This window comes from Crotalus tigris, unplaced genomic scaffold (genome assembly GCF_016545835.1).
Source record: "Crotalus tigris isolate CLP2741 ecotype Arizona unplaced genomic scaffold, ASM1654583v1 scf7180000018173.423308, whole genome shotgun sequence".
Classification (NCBI taxonomy): domain Eukaryota; kingdom Metazoa; phylum Chordata; class Lepidosauria; order Squamata; family Viperidae; genus Crotalus; species Crotalus tigris.
In genome coordinates, this window is record NW_024096865.1 from 19,687 (window position 1) to 31,957 (window position 12,271).

Sequence of the window (12,271 nt, forward strand, 5' to 3'; positions counted from 1 at the left end):
AATATTTTTTGTGCAGAACTAAATTATGTATTTCCAAGAGACAAGATTGGCTTTTTTTCAAATTTCAGACTCTGTGTAATGCTGTAGCAATGACAACTCAAAAGAGCACAGACAAGCTGGGTGATATTCTTCACAGTTAGGTAAGGTTTTATAAGAACAAACGAACCTGGTTGGTCACTGGAGAAAAAGGAGACATTAGGTATCAGGACAGTCCCAAAGACCAGGATCAATCTGTTTCATTATTCACCCTAACATACATATTAATCCATCTGAGAAGTTTTTTCACCTCTCCACCTTCCTATGCAAGTCCGATCAATTTTACCAAACATCCGAGTGACAGCTGAGCATCTTGCTCTGTGCCTTTAAGGGAGGAGGCAAAGCCCTGGGCACGGCTGAGCTGCTGTGAGCTTTAGTGTGTGTGCAATGCAATTGCTGCGTCAGTAGCAGTTTCAAGTACCAACAGGATGAGGTGGTAGGGCAAAGTCAGGATACTTGAAAGAGAAGCCATCATGCTATCTCAGGGCATAGAGACACTTTGACACAATACTCACCCAAGCTGGGATTCTCTGTCCACTGGTAAGAGTTTTAATGCAAAGACTGGTGTATTTAGGCGACAGAGAGACTTTTGCTGCAGTGCTGTCTAAAAAAAAGAAAGCGGGAGATCAGGAAAAATAAGTGCTTGAAGACAAATCAGGGCAGTGAACCTTGCGTTCCTAAAATAAGAGATGCTGAGCAAGAGTATGCATGGATGGTGTTGGAGGGATTTCAGTCTAATTCTCTCTATATATAGAGAGAATGTGTATATACATATAGAGTTTGGTTAAGGAAAAAAACTTTGCATGTCTTCAGAGGCACGAATTTCTTTCATTTTCTATGGCTTAGTTGCAGCACAGAAAAAAAGATACTGGAAATGTAAATCAAAGCTGGAAGAGGGAAGTTAAGGCTAATCAATGAGCTTAAGAACCTGTGTGTAAGTATAATTACAGATGCAAATCTCAAGTGTACCAAATGTTTACTTGGAGATGGAAGAGTGTGTTGTGAGTCTTGGATTAGAGTAGAATGTCATACATTTCTGCTGCACATCTAACTGGATTTTTGATTCTCAAGGACAATCCTGGATAAATCAAAGCTGCAGTTATATATTTGGAGAGGTTAAATTGTTTCTTGAAAGTATATCCTTTCTAACATCTGAGCATTAAAATTTCAAAAACGGTGAGACAATGAAGCACTCTGTAAAGGAACAGAGTCAGTTTATTTAAATATTTTTTTAATATTGCAAGGAATTGGATAACCATCCCTTTGAAGAACTCTTTGGCTACATTCTTGTTCTGCTTGTATTTATGCATTTTGTATGTGCATGCATATATTTGATATTCTAGTAAAGTGGAAAAAAAGTCTTGATTCTTATCCACTCCCCCACCACAAACGTTTTAAAAACCTTCCTGAGAGTTTTATATAAAAAAATGTTCTAAAATATTGATGTTTAAACTAGTTGCTAATTGTAATATCACTTTGCATATTCCTGCAAGTTTAAAGAAATTAGACCTTAAGCAGAAAAGAAAAGAGTGATGATAATAGGAAATGTTTTGTGAAAGTAAAAAGTAAAAAAAAAAACAAAGAACAAAGGAGATTTAATTTTATTATTTGTTGAGACTGCCCAACTCCAAGAAGGCTCTTTGAATTTTCCTTGAGAATTCAGTTTATATATTCAAGGAAGGAGACTTAATGAGAGTTGTTTTTTAAAGGTGATATATAAACAACAGCTAGGATTTTCAAAGAAAGTGTTGTTCTTTGATATAGCAGTTGAGGAACTTCTAAGTGCTTCCCCAATCCCGGGTATCTTTAGCACTAATCCCCAAATCTCTTGAAAACTGTAAATTCCCACTTCTGTCTAGAGAGAGAACTCTTAGTTTTACTTTCTAAAATCTTTAGAGATTTTTAAAGTTCAGTTTAACTTAATGATTAACATCAGAAGAATTGTTGATTTAGTTGGCCACTTCTACTATTAGCATTTAACCTAACAATAACCCTAAATAACTCTTGTTCTCATTTTACTGGCAGTAGACTGATCGTTTATGTAGACATGACAATAAGTATCACCCTTTAGTTTGTATCTTTCAGATTTATTGTGCGGTGGAGGGATGTTTTCAGGATGCTGAACATTTTTGAGTACCTTCTAATATTTTCCTGCCCTTTTTGTTAGGAGTCTGCCTTGTGAATGGACATAGTATGATCCACAGCTCCACCAAAGGTCAAACACAGCCATGGGTGCTGTGGCAGTTTCTATTCCCTCAGACACTCTTGGAGGGCAACTCTATAACATTTTTCAAAACTGGACACCATGCTTCTATAGAGCTTTTTAATTCGGCATGTTCCCAAATGCGCTTTTGCCAAAATTCCATTTCATTCAACCAAGATTCTATTTTCCGTCACTGACATATACTTATCACTGCAATGACAGCACTATGCTGCAATCATTCAAAATGTTGTATGCTGTAACTTAGTTTCCTTTTAGTGTCATTAGAAAAGCAAAAAATGCAATATATTTCTACTTTTACCGGAATGAAAATTCATTTAAGGCCTTTTCCCTATTAATTACAGTCTTAGACCTTATATTTAAGTCAGCAGAAAATCGTATTGATTTGATATTTCTGTTCCCATTGCCAATCCCCACCATGCCTCAGCGGCCTCTATTTCAAATCATTGCAGACACCTGACTTCACTCCAAAGTAAAGGATGAGAAAACCAAACAAATGTGACACATCCTGAATGAAACCGGAATAAGAGGGAAAAGATACTTTATACTCAGTAAAGTGAAGGATGACTTAAGGCTAGCTCAATTGTGGGCTGGTGGCAAAGTAAAAGCAACATCATCAGAAATGGCAGAAAAAAAAGATATTCCCAGGCCCTATTTGGTTTTGGTTAGGTGCAAATAGGGGCTGGCCATATACAGCTCATGAATATTAATAGATCAATAATGTTAGGTTTTTAGATGCTACATGATTCTATGGCTGCATTTCTGTGGCATGGCAAACCAAATTATGACTATTTCAATCTGGTCTCACAGAACAAGCAGGTGAACATGTGAGTGGCTGATTGGTGATTCACTGGGTGGTATCTAATTTTGCTGCAACAAATAGATAACATTGTTCTGGAAGCAGCTCAACAAAGTAGCTTTTAGGCTCTTCAGAAATCATCGGTAAGAGGGTCAGCAACCCCAAAAATTATATAGATTGATAGGGAGTTAAGAGAAATTGTTACATGTCTGCAAAGCAGCTTTCAAAATATATCTGAAGAATATCCTATCATGATCCACTGCCAAACCCAACATATGCAAGATCAGGTGACATACACTCCTCCCCTTTTTTCTGTGTATCCACAGAGGCAGCAAGCAGTTCATTCTTGTGTGATTGAGATGAGATATTATATTTCACCACCACCCCAGAGGGGAACTAAATATACACTCTGGCAATTCAACCTAGCATACATTTCCCTCAGCTTATAGGGAAGCTTAGTGTGAGACACATTAGAGAAAAGCCCAATTTTATATCCATGAGGGTATATCTTATAAGTCTGAATATGTTTTGAGAATCAAACCGTTACGAAATGATCTTTTTACATTTTGGGAGTGAGGGAATCTTTTCCCTTATTGCACAGAAAATCAGAGAGGGACCCAGCTGTTTTGCAGTAGTAACGTTTATTGACTGCTCAGAGAAGCAAAATCCTATTCATTACCTCCTTAGGGAATATGACTGTAGCTACAAGGACTGCTCTTTTACTTCTTTCCCCTGGATGAAGAGGTGGGGGGGTTGCTGAACAATGATGTCATTTACTCATGAAAGCTGCCTGTATTTTGTGAATGGATTCTAGAGGACACCCCCAGAGCACTTCCAAGTGCTGCTGCCATATAGGAACATAAACCCAGCTTATGATAACAAGCTCAATATTTTCTGCTATCATAAAATTTTTACCAAAGTAAAACCTGCAAAAGTTTCTGTATAGAACGCAGCCGTAGGACCTTATGCTGGCAGACAATCTGAAGAGCCAAAACTGCCAAGAACAGTACATTTCCATTCCAGAGTCGCAGGTAACCCAAAAATTGCACATAGACAGGTAAAAGCATCCATTGTTATTTGGTACAAAAAGTCATTTACAAAGACTTTTTCATATCCCTATCAATTTGACTAGTTGGCTGAGCCATGCTTTTTTCCTTCTTCTTTTCCTTCTTTTGGGTGGATGGCTTGACTCCTCTTCTTCATTTGTGATGTATGGTGGACTCAAAGCCTAGTTTAGTTCAGATTCTGGATCAACTGACTCAGCAGACACCTGGATCTTCTCTGGAGTGCTCCCTTCAAGTAATTACAGTAGTGCAAGCTGAGGGTCAGAGATTGATGCTTAACAATCTGGCACCTAAATTATTGATTTTCTGTTTGCCTAACAATAGGGCTGATTGTGTGGGTTATGATCTTCATGTTACAATGCCCTGAGCATCATAAGAAAAAGTAGAAGGAAAATCTATAATAGGCAGAAGTAGAATTTTGTTCAGAAACAAGGTTGCAGTATTACTAATTTGGATTTATTGTCCTGTCCCATCTCCAAAAGAATTTAAGATCATGAGTCAGGAGTGTGCAGCAGCGGCCAAAAAAGCTAATACAATCCTTGATTGTATAAACAGAGGCATAGAATCAAAATCACGTGAAGTATTAGTACCGCTTTATAAAGCCTTAGTAAGGCTACATCTGGAATACTGCATCCAGTTTTGGTCACCATATTACCAAAAAGAGGTTGAGACCTTGGAAAAAGTGCAAAGAAGAGCAACTAAAACATATGAAGAAAGGTTGCAGGATTTGGGAATGACCAGTCTAAAGAAAAGAAGGACTAGGGGAGGACAGGATAGCAGTGTTCCAATATTTGAGAGGCTGCCACAAGGAGGAGGCGGTCAATTTATTTCCCAAAGCACCAGAAGGCAAGACAAGAAACAATGGATGGAAACTACTCAAGGAGAGAAGCAACCTGGAATTAAGGAGAAACTTCCTAACAGTGAGGACAATTAACCAGTGGAACAGCTTGTCACCAGAAATTGTGGGCGCTCCATCATTCGAGGTTTTTAAGAAGAGACTGGACAGCCACTTATCTGAAATTACATAGGGACTCCTGCTTGAGCAGAGGACTGGACTAGAAGACCTCCAAGGTCTCTTCCAACTCTATTTTGATTGAATTTAGTTTCCTTTTAGCATAGTCAGTTACCCCATTTTTGGCTTTACACTTATAGTTTAAAGCAAAGTGGCATTCTCTTGCTGATAGCAACCACAATTAAGTAGAGATGCTTTGAGCAAGAACAGTGCCTTCTTACTAACATGGAACAATTTGGAGGACTGAGAGGCACTGATAGAGCTGAGGTGAGCTCAGGCTATATAGAAAGTTATTGGGGAAGAGGAAGGGAAAAGTAGCCCAATTATGAAAGCAGGGGATATCTGCAGAACTTTAAAAACCTAAGAACCTGACCTAAGCTTATTAGCTTGCTGCTGACATGAGAAAAACCACATCAATTTTCTTCATATTCATGGCTTGTATTGCAGAGTTGGCCTAGACCACGGATGTCAAACTTGCCGCATCACGTTATGTGTCGCGATGTATCGCGAGTTTTTTTTGCATTGCCGGAGCTGGAGTGGGCACTGCCCACAGGCCAGCAGTTTGACACCCCTGGACTAGACCAGACTAGACTTTTATGACTCGTGGACTTCAACTCCCAGAATTCCTGAGCCAGCCATGCTGGCCTAGACAGTACATATAAGAATCAGTTGGCCAAATTTCCTTCATAATAAGAAATAATGTTGCTAGAGTGAGCAGATGCAAAAGTAAGGCTGGTTTTCTTTCTCTTTTTAATAGTGAAGTAGGAGTTATCAATATGGACAATATTTACATACACAGTAGAGCATGGTGGAATGATAATGAAAGTCTACTCGCCAAAGAGTTCCATTAAGGTCCTTTCCCCATGTTACTGAGTACATTCCTTCAAAAATTGTGTCCAGCCCTCATTCTTTCTATTTTTCAAGTTTTCCCCCTGAGTCAGGCCTTTTAGATTTGAACAAATGATTTTAAATCCTTCACAATGTTTTAAGTATGTTTTCATTTTTTTTTATTGTTAGGTGTCTTGACTGCTTTCCAGGTAGAAAGGAGAACTGTTGCTGATATAAAGGCCTAGGGCCTAGGCAATCAAGGAAGGAATACAACGGTGGCTGCAGTCGGACTTCTGTTTTTAGTGATCAAATGGATGAGATTAGTAGGGACCGAGCTAATAGTCCTGGATATAAATTCCATTGAATCCAGTAAGTCTTAAGGAGTTTAATGACTGCAGCTAGTGAGATCTACAAATATACTTGTATATTGGAGTGGGGTACTGTAGGTGATGATGGGAAAGGGTCTTTTTTCTTACAATTTAGCCTTGTCTCTTTATCTGTTTGGGCAATCACCCTCTGTAGACATAAATGCCTAGTTCATAAATGGAAGGTGCCAATGTAGAGAAATTAAATAAGCTTTTATCAAAATATTAATAGGAACCAGGTCAGACAAGTTGGAACATAAATTTATTTTCTGGTTATTTTCCAACTCATAGAGATAGCCCGATTTAGCCTCCAATGGTCAGATCAGCTCAACATTTCCATACAATTCTGACTGCTTTAAAAAGAATTGAGACAAATTGAAGAGAATACAGAGAAGGCTAGTGACAATTATCAGTAAGCTGGAAACCAAGGTCTAAGAAGAGGGAATGAAGAGAGTTTAATCTTGAGAGAAGACTGAATTGTAAAGTGATACTGTACTGTGACACTATTCAGGATCACATACAAAAACACTGCAGACAGTTCTCTATTATCGTAAAACGCAGGATGATAAATTCTAACTGGATGTATTCATGCAGACATTAGCTAGTAATGTCTCACAAATACTATAATTTAGATTCCTGCACTCAGCGAAGGATTGGCCTAAAAAGTGCCTTCTAATTCTTTGACTTTATGAACTGGTTGTTAGATAAGAGCTTCAGAGCTTACTGTGTATTGTCAATTAAATAATGAAACAAGAGTTCTGGAATCCAATGTAATAAAGTAGTACAAATCTGTACTAAAATTCCAGTTAGCATTAGTATTGTTATTTAGGACCTGCTTATATCTAAGCAAAGTACAAGACTTATTTTTCATAGAACAATCGTTCATATGGTTGATAGGAATTGCAGAATTACGGTAATGAAGAAGTGAATTCAGTTGGGCTATTTGTGTTACTGCAGTGATAATGTAAAGAAATGTCTACTGTATTGCTTAGTGTGAGTAAATTAGACCTAAAGGGCTCTTTAGACTATATGCTTAGCATACCCTTTCCTTTCAGCGAAGCAGAGTGAGCCAATTTGTACTGTATCAGGTAACAGAGGTAATGAGCCTGAAAGCAGTAAGAAAGTACTGGAGGGTACAGCCATGACCGCCGTTCATCCTGTTCTGTGTCCTCTTTGTGGCCTCCTGGCTTCAAATTTGGTCAGAAATTCTGCCCTGATACTACAGTGTTAGTAAAATTTGTCTGCTGACTTTTTATACATGAAGCGTTGATGACATCTTGTTTCAGGAGGCAGTAAAATTTTGTGGCTGACCTTGACCTGGAGTAATGCATTTATTTTAATTGGAGTGGCAACCATATTAATGAAAGGAAGAGTTATAATTAAGTAATAATAGTAAAGTTGGAAGGGACCTTGGAGGTCATCTAGTCCAACCCCCTGCTCAGGTAGGAAACCCTATACCATTTCGGACAAATGGCTGTCCAGTCTCTTCTTAAAAACCTCCAGTGTTGGAGCATTCACCACTTCTGGAGGCAGTTTGTTCCACTGGTTTAGTGTTCTAACTGTCAAGGAAGTTTCTCCTCAGTTCTCGGTTGCTTCTCTCCTTGCTTAGTTTCCACCCGTTGCTTCTTGTCCTGCCTTCAGGCACCTTGGAAAATAGCTTGACACCCTCTTCTTTGTGGCAACCCCTGAGATATTAGAACACTGCTATCATGTCCCCCCTCGTCCTTCTCTTCATTAAACTAGACATACCCAATTCCAGCAACCATTCCTCATATGCTTTAGCCTCCAGTCCCCTAATCATCTTTGTTGCTCTTCTCTGTACTCTTTCTAGAATCTCAACATCTTTTTTACATCGCGGTGACCAAAACTAATTGTGCCATTTAGAAATGTATCATGTTTATTTTTGATGTGATTGTGTTAGCCTCTTTTAAAAAGGTCTCTATTAATCCATCATAAATTGCATGGTACACCAGCTTGCAGGTGTAAAGGAAATCAAACCACTGTATTTCTTTTGAGTCTTGTTTTGGTCAACTTAAAGAAAGCATCTTGTAATATCCAGATTGTAATCATAGGCTATTCTTATACATTAGATACTACTAATGATTCCAGTAATCTTCAGAATCTGATGGCCACTTTAAAGCTAATATGTTTATTATCTCACAGGTTTTTATATTCCATTGTAATTATTGTGCAATATTCCTAAACAGTAAGAACAATGGAACCAATTTAGCCAGAAATATGGTAAGCTACAATTGTTCTGTTAGTAGCCAAATGCTCATACAATATATGTAAAATGTATATACCATAGCTGATATAATTACAAAACTCTTAGAAGCTCACAAGAAAAAAAAGAACACTAAATAAAATAAAATAAAACATAGACCTAAAATAAACAAAACCCAAATCCTAAATTTGGCACCCAGACCTTAGAGCTGGATATAATGCCTACCTTGTTCCTTCTATATAATTATATACTCTATACCCATATTCAGCTAGAGAAAAAATGGGTGCATATAATAAATGAATAAATTGTGCATACACATGCACATATGCATAGTGGTGGTACTGTCATGGTGAGGCCCAAGAGATCTTGGATGCAGAAAGTACAGTTATTAATAGTAGCAGAATAGCCATTGTTAATGATAAAACAGAAATCCTGGCATTCATAAGATGATTAATTTTATAGAATGATCCTTTAAAAACATCACACAGAGGGCAGAAATAAAGTTCCTGATATTTGTAAATTGTACAATAAGTTTGAGAGATTCAGTCGTGTTAGTTTCTTGCAGGAAAAATACCTTGAAGAATACCAAATTTATTACCGCATAAGTATCCTACACTATACTCTACTTGATGAAATTAAAACACTGCCAAGAACTTTTGTATATGAAATAGACTGCCTAAAATATTATAAATGACCAAATGTAATTTGAACAAGGCAGAAATCACAGGGAATCCCATTTTGAATTGATCTGCTTCCTATTTCTTTTCATTTCTTTATATCCGAATGATAGTTAGCTAGATTATAGACTGGAGTATTTTAGTGAATTACTGGATTGTTTTGCAATCATCAACTATGTTTTTATCCCAACTGTTTATAATAAGAAAAAGGTGTCTGTCTGTCTGTCCATCCATCCTCTTTCTATCCATCCATCTATCCATCCATCTACTCCCCCACCCATCCTTTTCTGTAGGCTACTGTATTAGAATCTGTGGAATGTAATAACTCAGCTACACCAGGTCATTTTTGCCACTGAAGAAACAATGTCCATTTGACTGTGCTCCGGGCCACTTATTCAGTTTGATGGGCTTCTTTGGCAAAATATTATGCAGATAGATCCCAGACCTCTAGAGCAGTGTTTCTCAATCTTGGCAACTTGAAGGTGTGCAAACTTCAACCCCCAACATTCTCCAACCAACATGGCTGGCTAGGGAATTCTAGGAATTGCAATTCACATATCTTAAACTTCCCAAAACTGACGGCTGCTCTAGAGTCTACCCTTGCCTATGCATGTTCATCATGTACATTAATGGTTATGTACAGTATGTGTGTGCTTGAGTGAGAAATAGCATGTAATTCCAAGGTTAGAGCTATGTTAAAGTGCTCACTTTGCACAAAGAACCAATGTTCAGAGACTTGTACCTGGCCAGGTTCAAATCTTTTTCAGGTCTTTTGCTAGGATGTCCATAACCTTGAGGACTTGATTTTGTAATAGGAAGAAATGAGCTTAGATGAAACTATAATTTCTGAAAGTACTGCATGTATTTTGAGCAAAATGTGCCAAAAAGAAACAACCATTTGTTCCAAAAGCTAGGAGCTCTTCTCAGAAATCTACCACATCACTCCATTAAATGCATACCACGTGATGTTTCTTAACCTAAATTCATGCCTCCGAGCAGGTACAAAACATCACAAAGAGCATTAAAGAGGAACAGTGATGGTTTTGAAGAAGGAATAACATTAAGCATCTCTTTTACTTCCAGAAATAGAATGCTATTCTTCTCCACTTCTACTGTCAATTAGGAAAGGGAGCATTCAGCTGGGATAGATTAAAGTATAAAGATGCTTGATAATTTAGCACTGCAGACAGCTGACTCCTTTATATAACTTGGAATGATAGATATCCACTCCACTATTAATAATGAGATACGTTAAATTAGCAATATGTGCCCAGATTTGCTCTCCATGGGTGGTCATTGAAATCTAATCTTGCTTCTGTTATACAGGTAGTTCTGAACTTACGACCACAATTGAGCCCAAAACTTCTGTTGATAGGTGAGACAGTTTTTGCAGTTGTTACCTTAGTAACATGGTTGTTAAGTGAATCTGGCTCCCCATTGACTTTGCTTGACAGAACATCTCAAAAAGTGATCACATGGCCCTGGGACATTGCAAGCGTCATAAATAAGAACCAGTCGCCAAATTTTGATTATGTGACCATGGGGATGTTGCAACAATCGTTAAGTGTGAAAAATGGTCAAAAGGTCATTTTTTTCAGTGCCATTGTAACTTTGAACGGTCATTAAATGAACCGTTGTAAGTCGAGGATTGTAACTCATTCTTTGATAGGCTTATTTGCGCATACATGCAGGTTGAGTGCTCACAATAATAATATCCCAAGAGATCCCAATTTCTAAAGCAAGAATAGGATTTGTGGCTTTTAAAGTATGCTGAATCACGACTGCTGGCCTCCTGGTCGGAGCACTGGAGATGTATTTTGCATTTTAGTAGCATTCAGGCCAAAGAAACAAGTAGTGCTTGTTTTCTCATATTACATGTCGGCTCAGAGTGCTTGATCCCCTTGACTGACTTCTTTGGGGGGAAAAAATTGATAACCTGCACCAAATCCTCTTCTTTGAAAATTAAAACAAAACTGGAGATTTCAACTCTCATTTAGGGGGATCATAAAAGTCATTGTGAAAGGACAGTTTCTTTGGTAATTCTGTTTTAAGGGATGTTACTTGAGTTTTATATCAATATTTAATGGAATATCTCTTCACTGTTTCATTAAATTTCTGTTGTTTTATTCTGTAAAACTACCATTAAAAAAACATTAGCGGTATGAAGAGATATGTAAAATCATCCCACTTCTGCCTTTTCTGAGATCCCTAACTGTAATCTTCCAGTTCCTCCAACTGTTCTTCAAATTTTAGCTTCCAGTCCCCTAAACACTTTAGCTGCTCTTTTCTGCAGTTTTTCCAGAGTCTCAACATCTTTTTTATATTGTGGTGACCAAAACTGGATGCAATATTCCAAGTGTGGTCTTACCAAGGTATTATATAGTGGTACTAACACTTCACGTGATTTTGACTCCATCCCTCTGTTAATATAGCCCAGGATTGCATTGGTTTTTTTGGTGGTGGCAGCACACTGCTGGCTCATACTTAAATGATTGCCTGAGTGAACTCAGGAGAAAGATTCTGCAATTTTCTTCACAGCCTCTCCTCTGTACCTATGATCTGACAGATTTTTTTTGATCACATCTACCACTCTTCTGAAACATCACAAACTCAAGTTCAAAGATAGCCAGGCTGATGAGTCGTAGCCATGAAAAAAAAATCATGGGATGAAACAATAAAGTTCTCTCTTGATCAGGGGTTCTCAACCTTGGCAACTTTAAGATTTGTGGACTTCAACTCCCAGAATTCCTCAGCCAGCTCTTGATGTACTGGCTCCAGATGATGCCCCTCCCTCCTGATGGTGTGACTGTCAGATTCTTGTTTCAGAAATAGCACCTCCCTATTCAGAGCTACACAAGGAGCCTAACAAGTGATTAAATCTGTATTTTTTTCCAATTAACTTTTATTAAAGAAGTTTTATATAAAGTGTAAAAATAATTTATAGAAAGTAAAAAATAAAAAGTGATAAGTAAATAGAAGAGGAGAGAAAAAGAAACAAGGAAATGGCTTCTGATCTTTCTATTTTGATCGTTTATATGTTATTCT

The 12,271-nt window shown here is 37.7% G+C and overlaps 1 protein-coding gene across 6 annotated transcripts in view; it reads left to right on the forward strand.

The window, feature by feature from the left end:
- The first annotated feature begins 450 nt into the window (after positions 1-450).
- Positions 451-12,271, forward strand: part of PLCD4 (phospholipase C delta 4) — a 34,989-nt gene continuing 23,168 nt past the window's right edge. Inside the window, exons 1-3 of one of the 6 annotated variants that reach the window (XM_039348769.1) lie at positions 5,322-5,858; positions 6,150-6,329; positions 10,553-10,601. In XM_039348769.1, coding sequence (XP_039204703.1) covers positions 6,275-6,329; positions 10,553-10,601 — 104 coding nt within the window. In that variant the 5' untranslated portion in view covers positions 5,322-5,858; positions 6,150-6,274. Of the gene's footprint in view, positions 577-882; positions 971-5,321; positions 5,859-6,149; positions 6,330-10,552; positions 10,602-12,271 lie in introns of those variants that run through there. The other 5 variants (XM_039348770.1, XM_039348773.1, XM_039348774.1 and 2 more) reach the window with 5 other exon arrangements.